Source organism: Mytilus californianus, unplaced genomic scaffold (genome assembly GCF_021869535.1).
Source record: "Mytilus californianus isolate M0D057914Y unplaced genomic scaffold, xbMytCali1.0.p SCAF_9, whole genome shotgun sequence".
NCBI classification, from domain to species: Eukaryota; Metazoa; Mollusca; class Bivalvia; order Mytilida; family Mytilidae; genus Mytilus; species Mytilus californianus.
Genome location: NW_026262745.1, coordinates 87970292 through 87994701, shown reverse-complemented (window position 1 = coordinate 87994701; position 24410 = coordinate 87970292). Strand labels below are relative to the sequence as shown.

At 31.6% G+C, this 24410-nt stretch overlaps 2 protein-coding genes across 2 annotated transcripts; both read left to right on the top strand.

Annotated features, from left to right (window-relative positions):
- Nucleotides 1-1156: 1156 nt before the first annotated feature.
- Nucleotides 1157-23370, top strand: LOC127714460 (uncharacterized). Its single transcript, XM_052220519.1, has 8 exons — nt 1157-1731; nt 4453-4582; nt 8981-9119; nt 9604-9696; nt 10326-10450; nt 11538-11584; nt 20007-20124; nt 23189-23370. Exons 1-8 carry the CDS (start codon nt 1241-1243, stop codon nt 23300-23302), a joined length of 1257 nt encoding a protein of 418 aa, XP_052076479.1. The 5' UTR covers nt 1157-1240; the 3' UTR covers nt 23303-23370.
- Nucleotides 16200-17549, top strand: LOC127714461 (uncharacterized). The gene is made up of 2 exons (XM_052220520.1): nt 16200-16404; nt 16717-17549. Exons 1-2 carry the CDS (start codon nt 16324-16326, stop codon nt 17452-17454), a joined length of 819 nt encoding a protein of 272 aa, XP_052076480.1. The 5' UTR covers nt 16200-16323; the 3' UTR covers nt 17455-17549.
- Nucleotides 23371-24410: the final 1040 nt, after the last annotated feature.

Here is a 24410-nt window from a genome sequence, read left to right as displayed (position 1 = left end):
GATAGTTAGTCTTGTGCTCAACCCCCTAACCTGGAGGGCCAGTGGATTTATGGTTGATGTTCCTTTCATGATTGGTATCAGGGTTGTCTCTCCTAGATGGATTGCCTTGGTGGGCTATCGACCCCCATCTGACCGACTATTTACCCATAGCTGGGACAAGGTTGGTGAATGCTAGGGCATATCCACACACCGGTGGGCCGCTACACACTGCATCGATGGGGCCCTTGAAGTTACTTTTATACAAAAACATAAAACTGAAGTCTTTGTTAAGATGAAGTATTTTACTTATTACGGTACCACGATTTTATTATAAGAAATTGTTTTACCAAACTCCGTATATGCGACCACAAATATGATTTTTGAAAAGTGCAGATATTTATAAATCCCTCGAGAAGATAGACTTTGCAAACTATGCCATGTTCTTGAAAACGAGGAACATTTCCTTTTGGGGTAAGTATAAATAATGTATTAAGGTTGGTTCTATTTAAAAAGTTAAAATGGGAAGACGAATCTATGCCACTTCCAAAAGACAAAAAAGAACTGAGGACAGAAGCAGCATAATGTTTCATGTTTTTTATGTTCAATTTATATTGCATTGTTTTCGTAACGAACAGTTTTAATTTGTTTTAAAAATGACAATAACGATTATTATTATTATTATTATTATTATTATTATTATTATTATTATTATTATTATTATTATTATTATTAACTGAAATAAGTTATATTTTATTTTTTTTTATCTTGTTAACCGCATTTATGATTTCTTTCTTGTAATCTATTGAAATGTAACTAATTTTATGATTTTAATTGATAATTTATTTCAAATAAAGTAAATACAATCGTATATCTTAATTAAATTCTTCTATCGGTCCGAAATTGTCATAGGCCGAGTTTGTGAGACCGATTTTGTTATAGTCCGAGATTGTTATGAGCGAGTTATCTCCTTAGGGAGTCTTGTCATTAATGCAACACTTACTGAAATTAATTTGTCGTCGTAATCATTACTTCAAAATATGAGGTGGATTTCTTTTCGTTACGAAAAATTATCCAAAAGATAATAACATATCAAAAGTTCTAAAAACACTAGCTCTTTATTTTTTTTAACTCTAGGTTCGGGATCGTACTAATTGTTTTGTTTTTGTCGTTATCGTAAGCGGTATGAAATGGTGACAACTGTAAACTGGTAAACAAGATTTGACAAGACCAATTTAAATGCAATAATTATCTTGCATCTACCATGCTACTCTCAGCTCCAGAGAAGAGAAAAAAGACAATTAGTACCACGCATTCGGCTTTTGGAAAACCTTCAAGAAGTCCAAGAACACAAACCCCTTCTTCGTTGACTTATTCTTCTTATTCGTATTCAGATACCTTTGAAAATGCAACTCAAAGTGTTAACTACTCAGATACTTTTGAAACTGAATCTAAAGCCGAACCAACAACAATAAAAACAGCAAAATTTTCCACCATTTTAACAGAACTTGAGGGTGACTTCAAGACCACAAAAGATCTAACCAACCAAAGACTGTCAGAATCATTTCCAACCTACTCGGATACATTTGAATCTGATGGGTTTGAATCTCATCCAAAGTCAGATGATGATTCTTACCAAAGTAGAGAGAGTAAATATACAGAAACTGAATCCAACTATACTGATACAGATTCTAAATATACTTCTGATGAAACGCAGTCATATGGAACAAGAACACTAGAGTCCGTTGCAGAGAGGTAGCTAATTAAATATTTCATTAATTGTAGTATATTATTACTTTGTTTTACCCTGCTACTGCAACTGTTTTGGAAAGAATGTCATCCTGTACACAGTATTTTATATTTAAGTTCATGTTGTGTAAAGAATTTAGGGAAACACAGACATTTTCTGAGGTCATATTTTCATTTTGACTTTATACTGTTATTCATTTAATTTAAGGAATAAGAAATGATTTATGTCATATATGTAAGTCTGTGAGTCTACGATAAATATACAATATGTAGACATGATAGATATATTGAGAAATTTATCACGCTGTTCAACTTTTTACGAAAGAAGCATCTCAAATAATTTAAACTGGTACAGCTATTTTCAGGAAAATATATATATATATAATAAACCCAGAATATCTTATTTTACGTAATACATATTATTCTGAGACTTATTTATATAAAAGACAATATCTTGCAATGTCAGCAAAAATAGCTCATACTACATGTACATGTAACTTGAGGGATGTCAGTTTAAACTGACATTTCATTTTTTATCCTAATACATGTAATTACTAGCTTTCTAATAAAAATGAAAATAACACTTTATAAATTTGATGCTTTCGAAGTACTAGTGCTAATTCATGCTATTTGGATTAACATTCATCAGGAAAGCTCAAAACTAAACACATACATATATAAAAACCAGAGATGAATAAAATTTAATATGTTGAACAGTAGGCGCTACACATGTACATGTACATAACCAAGAGGGACTAAAAAAGAATAGCCGAAATTTGTCCATGATGACCTGCATAGTTGTTTACATCCTTTTTTTTGGGGGGGCCTTTTGGAGGATAGTCACTCTTTGGCAATCATACCACATTTCCTAATTTTTATACCTAATAAAATTGAGAATGGAAACGGGGAATGTGGCAAAGAGACAACAACTCGACCAAAGAGCAGAAAACAGCCCAAGGCCACCAATGGGTCTTCAACACAGCGAGAAAATCCTGCACCACTGGAGGAGGGCTTCAGCTGGCCCCTAAACAAAACTGTATACTAGTACAGCAAAAATGGACGTCACACTAAACTCCAAACATATAACATGTATAAATCAGTGTTCTAGCCAGGATTTGAAAAGGGCAGGGTGCTAGTTAGAAAAAGGGCAATTTTGCACGTAAATGTCATTGAAAAAAGGGCAATTATTTAAGCCTCATAATTTATAAGCATACGTCATAAAATACATATGTACCATGTGTACATAACATTACAAACAAAATACTCTATATAACTCAGGGACTATGGTAAAATCAAGTTTAAGTTAAAATGGAGTAATAAAATTCAATACTTTTGGCACAATTGTGAAAATAATGATTTAAAATTTATTTGGACTTAATTAAGTTCTCAGTTTAATTCTAATCACGAAAACAATTAAGTTCTCAGTTTAATTCTAATCATGTAATCGATCGATAGTCAAAGTAAACACTTTTTATGCAAATTTTTATTCTTATTAGTTATAGATGGCGCGTTATGCATTGTCAACAAGGAAGAAAAATGGGGATGAACATTTCAACAAATCCGAGAAAAAGCAAATTTCGCAATAGGGCCCAGAGAAACGGCAGACACGGCTTCACCAAAAAGGACACAGCATCAATAAAAAAGGGCGGGCGCTGCGCCTTGTTCAAACTTTGTAGCTAGAACACTGTAAATGATGTCATTGTTTATAAGATAAAATTGAGAATGGAAATGGGGAATGTGTCAAAGAGACAACAACCCGACCATAGAACAGACAACAGCAGAAGGTCACCAACAGGTCTTCAATGCAGCGAGAAATTCCCGCACCTGGAGGCGTCCTTCAGCTGGCCCTAAACAAATATATATACTAGTTCAGTGATAATGAATGCCATACTAAACTCCAAATTGTACACAAGAAACTAAAATTTAAAATAATACAAGACTAACAAAAACTAGAGGCTCCTGACTTGGGACAGGCGCAAAAATACGGCGGGGTTAAACATGTTTATGAGATCTCAACCCTCCCCCTATACCTCTAGCCAATGTAGAAAAGTAAATGCATAACAATACGCACATTAAAATTCAGTTCAAGAGAAGTCTGAGTCTGATGTCAGAAGATGTAACCAAAGAAAATAAACAAAATGACAATAATACATAAATAACAACAGACTACTAGCAGTTAACTGACATGCCAGCTCCAGACTTCAATTAAACTGATTGAAAGATTATGTCTTCATCATATGAATATCAGGCACAATCCTTCCCGTTAGGGGTTTAGTATCATACCATCATAACATATATGAGAAGAACATAACCCGTGTCATGCCAACAACTGGTTTTTAAATAAATGTGTTTAGTGCCGATGCAAAGACCCTATAAGTGAATCAATATTAACGCCAAAATATGCAATCTTTAATGACCTGACAACAGTATCGTAACTATATCCCTTCTTAATAAGTCTATTTAAAGGTTTTGTTAGCTTCAGAGGTGATTACTGACATTTTTGTGCTTTATAAAGAATATTTCCATAAAAAATTGGATGTGAAATACCTGAACGTATAAGAAGTCTGCATGTTGAGCTATATTTACGAATGATGTCCTTATACCGATGATAAAATTTAGTAAATGTTTTGCCTAGTTCATGTAGTTTGTGATATCGAAAACCCTGGTGTAATAATTTTTCAGTAATACATAAATTTCTCTCGTTAAAATAAGATACATGTATTTCAGTACAACTCCCAGATATTCCAGTGATGACTTTGAAGATGATGAGCCTTACAGTTACAGTGAAAGTTATGAATACTCTTCAACATTTGAACCAGAAGATGAAATGTCTAGCCTTGTTACAGATCCAGAAACGGTATGGTGATAATTGATATCCACACAGTCACTGTACTAATTTAAATGATTGCTACAGATCATGCAGATGGGCATATCATATAAGCTCATGGTGCAACTGTTTATGTTAATTGTCCCCAGCGCAACATGTTGTGGGGGAAACAGAAATACCAGGCGTCCGTCTGTCTGTCGGTCCATCCGGTCTTGTTAGCACTCTCACGTGTACAATTCTTGCCAGAATTTTATGAAACTTATATCCTAGGTTTAAATCAGCAATGTCTTGAACAAATTTTGAAAATCAGTGCTGATCAATTATTTTTAAAAGAGTTATGCCCTTTGAAAAAGTGATTGTATGGAAAATTGCATTGTAAGTGCTCTCACATACAATTTTTGCCAGATTTTTATTAAATTCAAATCAAAGGTATATAACAGCAATATCTCAGACAATTTCAAAAATAAGTGCTGATCAAATATTTTTAATGAGTTTCCTTTGGAAGTACAGTACATTTGGAGACTTACTACGACGATAGTCGGACATCTTAGCTGTCTGTCATCTCATCTCGGACATATGTCCGACAGTCATAAATCAATTATTTGTCAGGTACAGCTACCTACATGAGCCCTTTCATCCTTAACCGACACTAAAGACCAGCACGTGTTAATCGATCTGTTACGGTTGAACGCTTTTTATCTACCTGTGTTAACCAGGTAATGGTTTTTAAACATGATCATTATCTTTTCTGATGCAATTGACGGAAAATGATATAGATGTATTGTAACTTTATTACAATATATTTTAGTTTTGTCGTGTGATAATTTGTTTTTCTTTTTTTTCTGTTGGTAACACTTTTAATTGTTTTCTATCTTGAATTTTTTTTATTTAATTCGTACTCTTTAACTTCATGAACTAAATGTACTTAATGTCTTTTTACGTTTTATACCAATAATAAAGGCGATTTTGTTTTGCTAATTTATATTTTGGAAAGTACACAATAAATTATGTCCATGAAATCTATTATTCATGAATTAGCCAGACTCTATTAACTATAACCGTGGGAAAATTACGGAAATATATATACATTGAAATTGGTGCTGACTATTCTAAAATTTTAAACTAATGGATTTTATAAATTTCAACTTAAATATTAAGAATTCGACATATTTATCTCAATTAAAAAGACAATTTAAAAACATTACTTTCGTGGTCTATAAATCACCTCAATGTAGATTATTAAATCAGAATTTTGTTAATTCGGGATGAAAATATAGATTGACTCGTGTAAATAATTTAATGTCCATTTGAATAGATGGAAATAAACCATCATAGTTAAAAATGTCAAATCTAACTTTTACTTAACTTGTACTTTTGCTGTCCTTGAATTTTACGATTGCATACCATGCATATATTATAATAAAACCAAGGTGTTCAATTGACACAAGTTGTCGATCCCCACATAATTAATTTTATGACTGGATGTAGAACAAAAACATCGTAGTATTGTAATCCTATAATAAATAGGTGAATTTCTTTTTATACAATGTGTACCGGTAATGTTTGCGATGTTGCAAAAAAGTCGCTGGAATTGTGCTTCTGATCAAAATAATAGTTATATTAATATATTGTACATGTTTTGTATCGTTTTCTTTGTAAATTTAAAACCAGAATTTAATTGGCCTTTTTTGTATTGGTTTTTTTCTCGGAAATACAATAAAATTGAGAATGGAAATGGGGAATGTGTCAAAGAGACAACAACCCGACCACAGAACAGACAACAACAGAAGGTCACCAATAGGTTGTTTGAATAATTTTATTGTGGTTTTCGATTGAATTGACTCAAAATGCAGAATGGTAAGAATATGGATGAGAATATGATTTTTTCCACCAAAATTCGTAATCAAAACCAACTGAAAAACCTTAATTATCAACACCAACAATAAAGAGATTGAAACTTGTCCTGAATATACGAAACTTGCCACTGGACGTCAAACAATCATCTATCCATTAACAAAGTCTATATTTTTATTAACTAGAAAAAACAATGTATGGTTATATCATAATTTATTTTACCTCTAAAAATCAAATATTTAATCATCAATATTAAAATTACACAATAAAAAATCATCAATTGTCATCAATATACACAAATGTCATTTACTTCTTCTGTTGGATGGGCCTACGAAGAAACTGGTTGATTTTCTCAATCACCATAGCGGTGTATGCTGATTCCGAAGTCACACTTGGGTAGAATGCAGTTACATAGCATCGTAGATATTGTTTTCTTTTGTCGTCTAGTGGTCTTTTGCTCAACTTTCCACCGCCTCCATAGGAAAAATACACCCTAAGATTGTCTGTAGTAAAGAGTTCTTGAAACAAATACTTCAATAACGAAACGGCAAAAGCTCCAGGTGTTGTCGAGCTGCTTGCTGCTTGGTTCAGGTCATTTTCTGACAGACGAACTCCATCTGGAATGTCCGTGAATAGGTGCATAGGTACAGATCTTATTGTTGTAGGTGCTGTTGGAGTTGTAGGTAGAATTAAAGGCATTACTGGTGGAATTGACGGAGTAACTGGTGTATCTGGTCTTTCATCTCTAGTAGGAGTATCAAAGACTGGGAGCTGGAGTTGATGGCAAGTTGGAGTTCTTGGCGTAGTTGGAGTTGGAGGTGCCGTCAAACGGAATGATTGCTGTCTTTGCATGGCCACCAGGTAGTCGATTTTCTGTTGTTGAGAAAGAATAATACGTTCCATCTCTGTTTGCCTGCGTTGTTTATCTCCAACTGTTTATAAATTGCGGCCATAGTTTTCTGTATTGTAAATGCAGTTGGTTCAGTTTCTGTTGGACTAGTCTGATTGCATTTGTCATTTGGAGATGGTGTTGGTACAATTGGTGAAGTTGGTGACGGCGCTTCTAGGTGCAACTGTAGTTGTGGAGAGATGGATGGTGAATGATAGGCATATGGATTGTGAATGCCTTCCTCCATACTGAGTAAAACGGCCTCCTGTCTGGGTTTCTTTGATGTAGTGGTTTTAGGCATTTTTTTTCTTTTGCGTATAACAAATGGTGATGCTACTGGTGATGCTACAGGTGATGCTACTGGTGATTGTGGTGAGTGTGGCGATGAAGAAGCTGGAGAAGTTACTTCTGAGTTTTCTGTCTCTCTGTTTTTCATCTGGAGATAGTCGCCAGTATCTATAACTTCTGCAGATTCAGGGTAACTGGTACTGTTCCCGTACATCACTGGGTATCTGCTGCCTACTCTTAATTTACAAAATCCTGCCGACAGCACGAGCTAATATTGGAGGGAAAATACTTAACGTTAAACAAGAGTTATATCAATGGGTCAGATTGCCAGGGTCAAATAAGTGTATTGATTGATGGAGAACTAAAATGATAAGGCTCTTACGGGTATGGAGATGTGGGAATTTATTTTTATACAACTTATTAATTTCCCCGATTTTGAAAAATGATTCAGTTAGTAGGATTGAACAATTTGGATGTGTATCTTAAATGTTTCTTTTTAGAAATTTTTTATGCATTCACAAAAAATAATTATCCTTTTCTGTTTATTCAGCCGTAAATTCTTTCATAAATTGGTTCGGCTGATCTAGGTCAAATTCCAGCAGTGATTGACATGAGAAAATAAACGTAGAGGCTCTTACGGGGAATGTGAAATCGGAAGAAAATAAGTTTATAGTTTAAAACTGATTCATTTCCAAAGTTTTAAGTGAATAACAATTGATTTGTACATGACTTATATCTAGCATATCTAACTAAGCTGAAATAAACAATTTCAATGTTCATATTATAGCTAATAAATAAAAACTGAAATATTTTTTATCCGTAATTTCATCTATTAAAAGAGTGAAATATGTTACAGGATGCTATCATTCATTAATCTATAAAATGTACAGGTAAGATTACAAATTTATCAATCACAGCTACAGATTAATTTACGACCTTCCATCAAGGTATTACACAGGTACATCACTGCAGGGGTAATTACAGTCAGGCCGATGTCCGACTATACATTGGGACATATATAGGAGCAAGACTTAAAATGTACTGTATTAAATATACCGGAAATTGCTCTCAAGTCTTCAACTCTCTAGTAAGATAATTTTAAAATGTTTTAAAGAACACAAACATTTTTTTTTAGTTATTGTCCTTGGACAGAACAGATAAAATATTTGCAACGCGGGGGACATTGGAACTCTCTCCTTTTATTTATTTTGTATCACATTTTTTATTATGGTAATATTTGATCTTGCATTTTTGTACACTCTTGAACAATTGCAAATGTCCACAAAAATTCCTGAACAGTGAACTAGGAAATCAAAACACTACGTAATAAACATCAACAACTAGATTAATCGCATTTGTTATAAATACTATTTTGACACTAACAGTTTTAATTTCAGATTCAAAGAGAGGAGGAATTGAAGAAAAAATCAGAAGAAGCAAAAGAAAACTACATTTCAACTTTGATTTCTAATATGAGGAATAAACGCTTTAAAGATACAGATATTACAGAACTTTCTTTAATTGAACCAATTGAGAGTATGTATAGAAACATTCCTTATTTTTTACATGAAACAGATAATATTTGTTTTTGTCATATTTTGTTTTACAAACAATGAGGTCTATAAATTTAAAGGAAGAAATGGGCAATAATGTCTTCTTGTCAATTAGTCTCTTAAAATAAATAAAAGATACAACTAAATAAGCTAGCAGTGTATATTGTAGTGATTTTTGACAATCAGTTAAATCCATTTCACAGTCAGATCAAAATGAGATCAAGAATATTTCTGAGGTCAGCTGATATATCTCCTAACGCAATTTCCTGCTGAAACCAGTACTGTCATGACTGTTATAAATCTCCTTAATGCAGGTATTCTTGCTATACAGTACAGGTTTTTCGCATTGTTGAAGGCTGTATGGTGACCTATATTTGCTAACTTCTAAGCCACACCACATCTTATTTTTAGACCCTCGTCTTTTTGAATTAAAGTACAAGAACAGTAATTCTCATTCATATTTTCAGCAAAGCCAAAGATTATAGATAAGGAAACTGAAAACTTCCAACAAAGATTTATGAAAAGGAAGATGGCACTATTAAAACATAAAAGAAAGCATGGTATGTATATGTCTAAAGTATAATTATTCTATTTATTTATGAATCCCAATTCTATATTATGATTCTAAAAAATGGTAAATACTCAGGGTCTGAAAATTCCTTAAATCAGAGGTCCAGGATGATCTTAAAGCACATTTGGGGCTAGAGTCACCTAATGTAAGTTCCGAAAATATTGCAGATTTTTAATGATATGAATAATGGGACTGGGTGAGTATCCCAATAAAAAGTAATCGCAATCTGATATCTGATACATGTATCTGTAAACAGATTTTCCAGAAAACGCATTATCATCCTCTCGTTTTTGTCCATTTTACAAAAATGCACACATTTATTTTCCGAATTTACAGTACATTTAAGTAATGCAGCATGCATGCCATGTTTGTCCGAAAATAAAGAACAATACAAACAAAAAACTCCAACAGAAATTGGCTTGTCACAAGAGCTATGACTAAAATTAGCCTAGTCAATCAATGAAAGAACAACCATTATCAAAAAAGACAAATTGAATTCAGTCTTGTTAAGTTAAAAAGCATACTTTAGATTTCCTTTTAATCATATTTTATAAATACTAAAGCAAATTCTATGAATAAGATTATCCTAATTGCAATTCTTTCAAAACTTATTTTCAGGTATTAAACCAACGAGAGAACTACCATGGCCAGGCAAAAGAGATGTTCATGTCACAGAATACGGTTTAGATCCACAAATTGTTGAGAAACTCAAAATAAAGAACCTCATTACCAAAATGGAGAATGTAAGTTAGGCCTAGACCATACTTATGAATTTGTGAGTTTCTTGAACATATTATTTTTTCATTTGTCAAAACCTTAAAAAGAAGAAACTTTTGGTCATTACATCCCTGCTTCTAAGGTGCATATGTCTGCCTGTAAGAAGGGGTATACTATTGTACCATTGTCTTTCATGTATGTCCATCAGTCTCATGAAATCTCTATCACACTTCTCACATAGACTACAGAGCTTCCTGAAATTTGTTACATGGCTACATGTCAGCATGTTAATTTGGGTGACATAGTTTTAGATTCATCAATCATCTGCTTCTTGTTAACTGAATACTTAAATAATCTAAACATAATAGCCATGTATGAAATGTTTGTAGCAGTTTTCTTGTAAAATCAGATTTATCGCTCAGCAACATCCTGCTTAAAGAATACTTATATATTCTAAACATAATACTGTTTATTATTGTGATTTTGACATGACTAACACATATTTGGAATTAATTATTGCAATTTTAGAAAATGCTGCATATATGTATACATCAGTTTGCGATACTGACCCAGTCCCATTATTTGCATTAATAAAAAACTCTCAATCATCGGACCGTATAAATTATTGGTACCGTGGATTCATTTTTGTTTTTCGTTGGAAACAATTATCGTGGATTGAGGAAAAGTTGTATTTTCGTGGATATTTTTCATATATTGGTTTTTCCAGAATCGGCGTACAGGCCTATATAAAATTTGTTCTTCATTGAACATTTAAATTTGTGGTTCACGTTAATCAGGAAATTCATAAAAATGTGTGTCCCACCACTAATGAATCCACAGTAATATTTACATATGGGAAGGGGTATACATTTTTAAGTGGTTGATTTTATGGCCAGAATTTTAGGACCGTCAAATTGTCATACTACTTTCGGGTTTATTACAAATTGACCAATCAGACAGCAGTCAGTTAAAAATGGCATTTTTCATGCCATAAAAGATATACAGATACAGCACCATAGAAAATAATCAACATTTGACCTAGTTTATAATTTATGTGATTTTCAATTTTGAATTTTTTCAAAAAACTATTGAAGATTTCTTTAATAATTTCAGGCCGCTAAATATGAGCTTCATGATCCCAAAAGATGCAGAGAATGCAGGTGAGAAAGAAAGTTATTGATAAATATTTTGTAATTTTCTAACGTTAATGTAAATGTGATTGGATAACATTATCAAATTCAAAAAAATGATTGATGCAAGACATTTTTTTCTACTTTTTTTAAAATTTTTACACTTGAAATGGATAACAGAGAAAGACGTACAAATTTAAAAAAAAAAAATGAATTTCTCATAGTTAAAACTACTGATAAACCAAAGATTGTATGAATGATTTTGGTTCTGTTAGCAAATATCTGCAAAATGCCATATTCATATTTTACAAAGTTATACTTATAATGAATTTATAAAGTTTTGTACACAAAGTAAATAATCACATCAAATTATCAAGTATTTTATCCGGAAACATAATGCAAGAAAACAGAGGTCATTAAAGTAGACGGTGCATTAAGGTTGCACTTCTGTAAATATAGACAATGCAATTTCCCATAGGAACTCCCTTTGTGGCTAAGGGATCATAGATTTATTCTTACGAGGAAGCTCCGAGCATGCCCGGAGGATGCTCGGAGCTTTTTAAGTAGGCTCTTCTCAGCAGTTAATGTGACAATAATTATCATGATCCATTAAGATATCAATCAAATCTACACCACTTCTATGATAAGGAAAGTAGAGCATTATAGAGGATGCTCCATAAACACCTGTGTAAACATCTGGTCTATTCTAATACATGTTGCATTAAATTTTACAAAACTATAAAATAGATTAGAAATTCTTCAACAGTGCTGTGTAATGCTTAGAAAGAAATCTCAAGTCTCCACAAAAAGTAAAAGTCATTTAAATATTTTCTTATTATATTTAATAATCATTCCTTTTTTTATAATAAAAAAATTCTCAAATTTTATAATTAGATGATATGATTTAAAAATAGTTTATATTATATAATATGCTACATAAAAGTTATCAAGACACAAACAACAGTCAGGGGGTGATACTAAACAAGTCATTTTTTTTAGTCACTTTTATAAATATTTTTTGTTTTTAAAAATTATTTAATAACTCAATAGTTATTTTAAATGACAAATAAAGCATGGACTAAATGTAGTTTTCAAGAATTTTTATATCATTTTATTAAATAAAATTAAGTATTTATCCAATTTTAGATGAGTATAGAGAGGTTACTTTAAAAAATAATGACAAAAATATTACTTTAATAAATTATTTTATACAACTTCAAAAAACTTAGTACTTACAATTATTTAAGGAATATATGTAATTGCTTTCAATTAAGATTCAAATTATAAATAACTTCAAGTCTTAATTAAAGGTTCCATATCTAGTTATAACTGTCTATCTCTAAGATTTTAAGGGGAAGTGATATTATAATAGCCCCAAGAGGCCAATCTTTGACCAAGAAGTGTGGCATCAGAAAAGCAATTAGTGCTTGTTGAGGATTTAAATAGCTTTACCAGTATATTTCATGGGGAAAATAACCAGATATCTGTGAAAATTTGTTAAAGCTAGTAAAACCTGTATGAATGAACACCTATAAAAATAATATTAACAGAAGTTACTTATTCATGATATGGAAGTAATATTTGAAACAGCCTTGTTTTCAACATAACTTGTATAGGTAATTTTGAAAATTACTTGTTTAACAGACATGATTTTCTTCCGCTTTAAAGCGGAATTCCGCTTTTCGTCTTGTCCGATTCCGATTTTTTGTTGAACTTTCCGTTTTTTCGGTTTTTTTTGTCAGATCCGTTTTTTACACAAGTCCGCTCCGTTTCCGGGTTGATATTTTACTTCAATCTGTAAAAAGCGATATGATTAGTTGAAACATTCTTATCTCCCAATGAAGGATCGGATTACAAAGCGGTATTAAATATCACTTTCGCTTTCAACAGCATGGCTTCCAATGTTGTTGAACGCGATTTTGACACAAAATTGTTAGATAAAGGGTTGAAAAATGTGTGGAAATGGGAATGGCTTGAGCGGAAAGTAGACAAAGAACTTGTTGGTCGATTTATTAGGAAGATTAATGTAAAAGGAGTTGCACATTGTAACTTGTGTAGGAAGGATATAAATTATGCAAGTCGAGGATGGAAGAGTCTGGAACAGCATCTCCTGAAAAAAGTGCACCAAGACAACTTGAAAATCCGTAGCTCAAACTACAGCCTTTCTGGTAAGTACATTTTATTATATTTCATCTTTCTCTCATGCAAAGAAGTATGTTCTTTTAGGATAAAGAGAACTGTCCTGCTTCCTTGTGTACATTTCTTTCTTCATTGCCCAAACTTTGATGGTCTTAGTAGAGAGATTAGTGAATTGAAAAATGAATTTTCTAGGGACCGTTATGCCCAAATTTTCCTTGGGTCTGGACTTAGTTTTTTTTTTGCCTTTAATTTTTAAAAAGGTGTGAGAAGGCTTTGTGCATTTATTTATAAAAATTATATCAGGCAGTTAAGATGAATATTATTGGTGTTCATGGTTTAAGTTTAATTTGACAACATTAAATATTAACTTTAGAGAGTTTTCAGTTTTACATATATTGGCATTTTTTTATAATTAATTTTTCATTGTACACATTGACATGAATATATTTTGTTTCAGGTGCATTTGGAAAAGCTAAAGAAACAGAACAAGTACCGTATGGTATCCATCCCATGTTTAAAGCCAGTGCCAAAATTCAAGAACCTGCACCAGTAGCTTTTACACCATTGAATGACAGAGTAGTGAATGCAGAATCAATGGTTCTGTCATTTGTGGCAGAGAACTCACTGTCCTTTTCACTTGTTCTTGGACTGATAGACCTATCAAAAACTTTGGCCAGGGATAAAAAGGCATTAGACTCATTGAATATGAGCAGGACAACTGCTTCTTACAAAACTAGGTTTGGTGTAGGAAAAACATTTCAAGATATTGTGATAGAGGAAATGAGGTCAAATCAGTTTTCACTAAACATGGATGAATCAACAAGTTCAAATTTTCAAAACGTGCTGACAATTCTTGTTAGCTATTTCTGTTCAGTGAAAAATGAAGTTGTCATTCATCACTTTAAATCAGTGACGTGTATTAAAGTTAATAGTGAATCACTGTTTATGAAATTGGTAACACTCATGGAAGAAAACAGTATACCATGGACAAATCTTATGTCTGTTTTGATGGACTCCTGCAATGTGATGCGTGGGTCCAAATCAGGACTTGAAACCAGAATAAGGACGGAAAAGGCACCTCATTTGTTAGATGTTGATGGGGATGTGTGTCATCATGTGCACAATGCAGCAAAGGCATTCTGTAAACCATTCAAGTCCTTCATTGAACTTCTTTATTATGACTTGTTCAGCGACTTCAAATGGTCACCAGATCTTAGAGAGATGTTCCAAGAGATATGCATAATGCTGAACATTAAGTATACAATGCCACAGAGATATGTTAGTCATAGATGGCTATCTGTATATGATGTAACCTTAGACACTTTAAGGCTCTTTGATGCACTTACAGTGTTCTATTTCCCCCTGCTGACAGAATCAGAAAGAGTCAAGTTTCTACCAACAATTGTAGAAGTGTACCACAGGCTAGGAGTATCACAGTCTTCTAGAGAAAGGATATCAGAAATTAGAAAGGTATTACAGTTAATGCATAAGTTTTTTGTTTGAATTGTTCAACATTTTAATTTTTTTTAACTACAAATTAATTTAAAACTCCATCAGTCGCATGATAACTTTTAACAGTACTTGTTTGTTTATGTGCATGATGTTTAATTTAGCAATTTGAATTTAAATGCAGCATAAATTAATGATTGATTTAACAATTTTATTTTCAGTGATGATTATTGTTTTGATAAGAAGTGCAGCATGTTGTTGTTTTTAACAGTTATTTTTTTTCAGTTGAGCATGTTGTTTAATTTAACAATTTTATTTTCAGTTCAGCATGATCCTTCCCTAACTTCTGATTCATAGTCTTTTGGTGAGTAATGTTTCATTTCTATGCCAATGTAGTCAGGAAACTTGATTATTATGAGATGTTCATTCAATCTTTTCTGAGAGTTCTTTTATCAAAAGTTGGAAGAGTTAATATTTGGATTTCTTTATTTATATTTTAGCAATTAACTACAATTATAAATGGACCAAAATGATGTATGGCCAAAATAAACATATTTTATCAATTAGATTATTTTCATTTGATGAAATGATACGTATATCTATTGTAAATTTATGTATTTTGAAACCCTTTAAATGTATTTTGAGGTCAGACTATATTTTTTCCAGGACCTTACCCAGAAACAGCTAACAAAAGAGGGCAGAGACAGGAAAGACAGAATCATTAATAAGATTTTTACAGAGAGAACATTATCAAAGATGGTTATGGGACTTTACTCTTCAGTATTTCCTCTGTTGAAGAACTTTGTCTTACTGTTTGAGATGAAGGAGCCTCTCATCCACCAACTCCATGAAGAACAGGTAATGTGTATGATATAAATTGTCAAATTCTACACCAGAAATGAATATTTTCATTGGATTTCTGGTTTAAGGTATTTTAAAATGTAATTTGTGATGGTGTTTTCTGAATGTTGTATTTTTTTATAGTAATTTTGTGCATTTGATACATAATTTTTACACATGTTGATTGCAGTTAATTTCCCAATTTTACTTTACAGGTGAAATTATTTAAAGAATTTCTTGGTTGTTATGTTAAACCAGAAGTAATCATCTTGGGGACATCTTCTCTTAAACTGAAAAAACTAGACATAAAGACTACAGGGAATTTGTTAAAACCAGAGAGGATGTTTTTGGGAGCTAAAGCTTCTAAGCTGATCCAAAGCTTGTCCACTAGAGACCATGTTGTGAAAACTTTCCTGAAACAGGTATATATTTTTATTTTTAAAGCTGTTCCTTTGACATGTATTTGTATGAGCACACATATGGACTGCTTTTGGATAACTAAGATTAACTATGGTGCTTGAAGTATTTGTTATATCAAATGCTGATATGTGGTATATTTTAAACATTTCTGAATCAGTTATTTTTTTCAATAATTTTATTTTTTAAATACATATTTTTAAAATACATAAGTAACTAAATAGTATAATGATATCTGATGATATGGACATTGTGTTGCTGGAAGAAATAATTTTTTTGAAATTATGTGAAATTATAAAAAATGTTTACCATTTCAGGTAGAGGAAGCTTATACTGCATGTGGAAAGACATTACAGGAAAAACTTGCTCTGAGTAACACTTTCCTCAAAGCAGTGTCAGCCATTCATCCTGATGCTAGTGGACATTCAGTCACTCTAACATTCTTACAGAAACTTCCTAATTTGGCCCCAAATGTGTTAACAGAGGAAGAAACTAACACCTATGATTTGGAAATCCGAAAATATCAAACTGATGACCTGCCTGAATTTGAAGATGGAACCAGAATTGACCACTGGTGGGGTAGGGATGATATAAGGAAAAGATATCCGTGTCTCTGTAAAATGGTGAGGTCTTTACTGTCATGTTTTCATGGGCCTCAAGTTGAATCTTCTTTCAACGTCATGAATGATATCATTGACAATAAGTCTGGGAGAATCAATATTGAGACATACAATGCAATTCAAAATGTTAAGTATAGTCTCAAAGCCTGTGAAAAGAGTGCAATTGCCTTTCACAACAAACAAGATTTTCTCCATGAAGGTATAAATCCCAAACTTGTAAAAAACATGAGATCATCATGCAAGCAGTATAAGCTTGAGTTAGAGATGAAAAGAAGTGCTCTAGAAGAGAAAAAGAACAGGTTAAATGTAACAACGAAGACATCAATGGTTACAAAAAGGAAAGCTAAAGAACTGTGTGCTAAAGCAGCCAAGAAAGCAAGAAAAACTCATCAGCAATGTATTGCAAGAGGCTCAAGTCTTGCAAAGAAAAGCTGAAAAGATGAACATTAATGTACATATGTGTATATATATCTGTATATATGATGTAAAAATTGTTTTTATATAAAATGGAGATTGTACATACTATTTTAAAGAAGTTTTGACTTGTCTTTGATGGATTGCCTAGTGTTGTATAAAAAATTAAATATGGCTACATTGTATGTGAGACTATGGATGTTAATATTTTGTAAGTAACCATCAATTCATTAATTATTTTTTTAAATGAGAAGTTTTAACCTAGACCAGAACATATATATAGAAAAAAGGATGATTCAGGTACTTCATGGCTTATGTTAAATTTTCATATTATATTATTTTCTACTTTTCTTTGAAAATTTTTGCATAAATTGGAAATTTATTTAAAAAATGCACTGTAAAATGATGTTTTCCAGCTTTCAAATTTAGTGACAGGAGATGCCAGAATTCAGGATTTTGCAACATTTTACCCCAGAGCCCTCGCCGTAAGGGCACCTCGCTTCGCGAGGTGCATTGACTCACTTTGTGAGTCAGTCTTTCAAATTTATTATTTTCAGTTTTTTTTTTAAATGCCAGAATCATGTCTGGTTTAAGTAATGCCCCTAACTAAACAATGGTAATATGTTTTTTTTAAATAGCAAACTAAGTTCTTTTATAGAAAATTAAGGCTACTTTAAGAAAAGTTTTAATTCATTAGTGGATGCCTGGTTTGAGGGGGTAATACCACCATTGTTTTCCCTCTAGTACGTCTCTCTTTACTTGGCATTTTTTTTTAATTGTGCAGATTTAGCTTTGTTTTAAATAGAGAAATACTTGGCATGAGTAAAATTATTTTCCCCCTATAAGTCTTTGTTTAATTGTCATGATTGTTATATTTCAAAAAAAATGTGCAGAATTTATCTATGTTTTAAATAAAGAAATACTTGACATAAATAAATGTCCTGTACTAAAGTGAAAATATAGCATAACTTTTCAGTGCATACAAGAAAGTAAACATCACCAGAAGTTAACCAATCAAATTCTCTCCCCCTTTTTTTCCCTGTAGAATATAATATATTTTTATTGCTTTGAAACACCCAAGAAACATGTTTGCGTCTCAAAAAAACTTTTCTGCAATGAAATGGAGGATTTATTTCAAACAACTGTCAAATTAAATGGAATATAAAAAAAGATCAACCCTTTTTCGAATGAAACTGAATGTACTATGTTTTGGTAGTATGGTTATAAATCAATAACCATAGTTTGTGTCTTTGATGACTTGTATATTTCATTTTATATAGTATAAATTTAAAATATATTTATATTTCAAATATAAAATTTGAGTGTTTTTTTATATCATGTGTATTGAAAAAGAATGATAATTATTAAGAAAATGTTTTGAAATCATTTTCTTTCTGTGAAGACTTGATACCAAGCATTGTACAGTAATATTGAAGAATTTCTCATCTATTTTATAGTTTTGTAAAATTAATGCAAGATTTGTTTGAATAGACCAGATGTTTCCACAGTTGTTAATGGAGCTTCCTCTATAATGCTCTACTTTCCTTATTATAAAAGTGCTATAGATTTGATTGACATCTTAATGGATCATGATAATTATTGTCACATAAACTGCTGAGAAGAGCCTACTTAAAAAGCTCCGAGCATCCTCCGAGCATGCTCGGAGCTTCCTCGTAATAATAAATCTATGATCCCTAAAGCTGTGCCCCTTTTACTATGAAGTTTCGTAAAAATTTATATCCTAGAACGGAAAGTTGATATGCACTACTTTTTTATTCAAAGGTCAAAACATAGGGCTGTGCAGCATATTTTCAACATTTATATGCCCCGAACTTCTAAGAGTTTAAACTTGTACTAAAATTCTCTACTATCCTTACCTCCACTTTGGGTGTCCCTCAGAATTCAATTATCGCCGCAACCATCTGTTTTTATACTGTTAACATTCCCAAGTTATTTCTCTATGAAATGAAACATTGAGATCATATCTGGGAACCAGTACGTAAACAAAACAAAATATCTATGAATATTATATATCTCCCCAAAAGAGGTGTGGCTTGTGAAACAGCTGTATTTACAAAGTGCAACCTTAAGACCACTACTTTATAATTATTTTATGACAGCTTTGCATGAAAGCAAAAAATTACATTAAAATATTGTGTACACAGATGCGAGCCTAGTCATTGCAAATTCATGAAAAAGCTGGAACCAAATAATGCTGATAATATTCAAAATGTATTTTACATAAAAAATTGAAGCATTTCAAAATCGTTTGATTTTTATGTAAAAATAAATGATAGGAAGTTGTATGAGAATAGACGGTCAAAAGATGGCACCTGAGGAAAATGCATTATTTTACACATGTATATGTGATGGGGGAAATATCCAGTTAATGAATGTACAAAATGTTAATAATTAAATGAGAGGTGCTGTTTTGTATAGGTTCTTGCTTATCTTTGTGAATCCAAAATTAGATTACTGATCATCATTTAAAACAATAGTTAATACACACATAACTTATAAGTTTTTTTAATCTTTTTTATGCTCAGTTATGCAATGTGCAATCTTTTTTTTAGAGAATATGAAAAAGAACTTGATGAGGAAGCAGCCAAAAGACATTTCATCAGGATAAAGAAATCTCAGATCCAAAAAGATATAACTGAAAACCAGCTTCAGAAACATGTAATAAGAATGGTATGTACAAGATTTTTTTTTTTCGAAACCAGAACATCAATTTTTACCAAATTTGGTTTAAATCATTCTGATATTAAAGTTGAAATCTTCACTCCCATTTGGTGAGAAATTGAAGATTACTTCATATGGCCCCACTTCTCATTTCATTTTTTAAAAATATGCACATCCTCTTCGTGTCTTTCTCTTTTAGAAGTGTATCAAGTGTTAAGGTCGTCTTTGTCAAAAGAAGACTTTTGGGGCTCCAGTTCAATATCAACCTTAGGTCACAAGGTTATGTTTGAAAATTCTGTTGAAAATTACATATGTTGCCTAGTATTTTTTGCTTTTTGTTGTTTGATTGCTGTCTCAATGGCATAGAAACCAAAATCGCCTTTTTTTCATCTGTGTTTCACAGCCTTGTTCAAATATTTGATTATAAATAGACAGTGAATGCAATGTACACCACAAACATAGCAATAATTGGACAATCAAAATTTCCCAATATACAGTATATGATGTAATATTGTACAGTATCATAGTTATTTGTTATATGGCATTAGTTCTAAATGATATTTCATGGAAGTGTTGCACAGAATAAACATTATTTTGTTAGAATTGGGATATGAAACGTGGCTACTTAAAAATTAACCTTGGCTTCATGGGTAAAGAAGTTACCAGCATGACGAGGATATTCCGAAGCACATCTAATAAATTTAGACAGTATCCAATATGAATATGACTGTCACATCTCACCCAAGTTTTATATGTATTATTTGCTAGATTGGAGTCACCTGTAGATTACAGATGTTATACATAATTAAATCTTGTAAATCTTTTTATAAATTACAAATCAAGATAAAAAAAAAAAATCTAAAGGAATTGCATGAAAACATGGTTGTCATTTTTATGTCCATTAATCTTCAAAGAATATTTGTCTTTCATTATTTGAAAGTTATCTTTTGATTTTTTAAATTTGAGCAATTATTTTCTTAATACATTTTAATAATTGCACATTTGGTCATTGAATAATATGAGTTGTCAAAGCAATTCAATAATAGGATAAAACCTTATACATTGTAAAATATCTAGAGGTAGTGTTCTTCCCAGAAATTTTGGATAGCATCACATTTGGCGTAAAAAAATAAACTATTTTTTTCAATGTCATTTGTTGCGTCGCGGCAATGCTCTATTTCCATTTAAGTTATGTTTATATTGTTCAATTCATTACTGAGAATACAATTAAAGTATAACAGTTGTTTCATTTTATGTTTTCTATATTCATTTATAGTTACAGAATTATTGTTTTCCTCTTGTTTCATGGGACTCAATGTATTAGTCCCAGTTGTTTCTTATCAAAATGATATATATTTCTAACAAAGTTAAGCTACTTTAATCAGTATATTGAAACAATGCATTTACAAAATGAATACATTTAGCAAGGAGATCTAACCAATAGTCTGTTAATGCATGTTGAATGCGTAGTTTTCTCTTTTGGGATCATTATTATTCTCTCTACTGTGCCATTTGTAGGTCTGTAGTCTGTATCGTAAAAATGTGGATTTTGGTCATAGCTGGTCCACTTCCGGTGAATCCCGCATCCGATCCGTAGTTTGCACAAATATTTCAATGGCGGTCGAAGAAAAATTAACGAAAATAAACAATGTTTGACAAGCGATTAGGAATGAATATGACGCTTTTAATGCATTAAATGGATGAAATAGTAACCTAAAGGCAATTATGATCACTTTCTAATGAAGTATCAAACTTATTTAAAAGCTGTAATAAAATACGACAAAACGTCTTTTCTAAGGAGATAAATTGTTTATAACTTTGAATTTCCATGATGCAAACGTAGATTTATAATTGTATATGATTTTCTGATTACATTTTCTCAATGTCAAAATTTGCGATAATTTGGATCACGTGTTATTAGCCATATCATAAGTGTCAGCTTGGGGTATTCGTATCCAAACAGTTATCAACCTAAGGGCAATTAACACCTTATTTAATCACTCTAAATTGCCGCTATTGTCCGATTTGAAGGGATTACAATATGATATAATTTTTATGATCACAAGCGGTAATAAGATGAAAGTTCAAAAATTAGGACATGGTTTTGCGGAATAGAGACAAGAAAAAAAAGCATCCTCAAAATAATTATAGCGTTGCGAAAATTATAATAGCATCACGGGAAAAAAATATAACTTTGCGGTGGCGCAATGCTAAAACGGCCTGGGGAGATCACTGTCTAGAGGTCAACATACAGATTAAAGTAAAGATGTGATATATGATTGCTAATGTGAAAACTATCCAACAAAGGCCAAATGATGTAGATGAAAGCAACTATTGGTCACATTTCGGCCTTCAACAATGATCAAAATCCATACCCTATAGTCAGCTACAAAAGACCAGGAAATGACAAAATGTAAAACAATTCTGGCGAGAAAAAAATCCTAAAATACAGTCTTTTACAATAGACAGATATCTAGACCATTTGTCAATTTCTTCTTCACCCCTTGAATAGACATGTGAAAAATATGCCATTGGTATTAAATAACACATAGCTGAGAGGGTGATAGAGCAGAGTGTTAGCCTGAAAAAACAATGTCAACCAAGGCGGAACCTAGGCGAAGTCAAGGTTGACAATATTTTATTCAGGTAATAACAATCTACTCTATCACCCTCACATCTATGTATTGATAAATTTAGTATACTGAATGTTCTATTAAATTTCAAATTCAAAGTAATAAACTATGACGTCTTGTACAAAACTACCATTCATATTCAATAAAGTGCACAATTGATCAAACGTCTCTGGAAGGGTAATAGTGTTATCCATGGGATAAAGTAAATTATCTCTATTGTGTTTACCAATCAAAATCTGACATTTTAATATTACATGTAATGACATTATATACCATATATAATGTACAGAAAAACAAACGTTTTAGTTAGAATAGGTATAGTAATATTTGTCTATGTAAGCAAAAGCATTTGCACGTTTTTTTTATGGTTATGTTTGCCTTTTATTAGAGTGACAGTTTTTGGTGAACATTGATAATTCTTTACCATTTATTTTCTTCAGAATCCTATTAATCTAATTGGAGAGTTAGCAAAATCTTTGCCAAGACCCACAGCAGATCCAGCTGAAATTACAGAACAAATGAACCAAGGACTTATGTTGTCGAAATATTTATGACAAAATATTTTTAATGTTGATAATTTATTTTTATCGTTAAATTTTAATTAAAAACAAATATCAAACAACAGATTTGATTGACTTTTATTTCATAAACAATAATTGGTGTGCATGTTTTCAATTCTCTATATTGAAGAAAATTCAGCTCTGATATCAAATGTCATTGGCTTTTTTCTGATTGTTTTTTTTTAAGTTTTAAAAACAATTGGTGATAATGTATACCTGATGACATCTCACTGGAACTTTTAGCAAGTTATTGAAAAAATAATGTTTATTTGACTTTCAACATAGCTTAAAAATCATTGGTAAAACATAATCTAATACTGTAATAATAGTTGCAGTGGTAATATCTTTATATTAGTATCAGTATTCTACTTGGTTATTAATGATCTGAGTTCAGTCCCCCACAAAATCTCAATTAGAGATTATAAAAGGGTTTTATTTGCATTTGTCATAAAGGATGAAGTTACTTCAGGATTACCAAGAGGAGTGACTTCTCTTTCACTGGCCTGTCCAGAAGAAGTGTTAGAACTGTTTTCAAACAAAAAGATTTAACTATTCTATTTTGAATGTATAACTTGCATATTTTTATTGGAGTTCCTTTAGCACAGATCTTGACCTTTTCTTGTCTTATACTTCAATAATTTAATCAAGGAGTCGAGTATAATTGCATTTTTACCCTATACTTGTGCCAAACCCCTACAATCCACTCCTGAAAAAGGTTTGTTGATCCTTATGCCTGCTTTTATTTATAATAAGCTGATTTGAAAATATACAGATTGTTTTGTATCATTAGTAGATTCTTTCTTTTGAATCTCATTGATGGATGCCTTGACAATGCACCATAAACAGCATCATATCATTATGAAAAAAGAGTTTTAAATTTGCCACATTGCAAGTAAACCAATATTATAATTATCAGTATGCAGGAGTAAAAAAAGACAGTTACTTAAAGTACACTCTACTAAATAAAATATATATGAATGATTAAGCACTCATGCTAATTAAAATGTTCAAAACTGTATTATCAAGTCCTCCTTGTGGCAATTGCACATGGACATGTTTACTAAACAGCAAAAATCACCATATTCATGTGCTCAAAGGACAT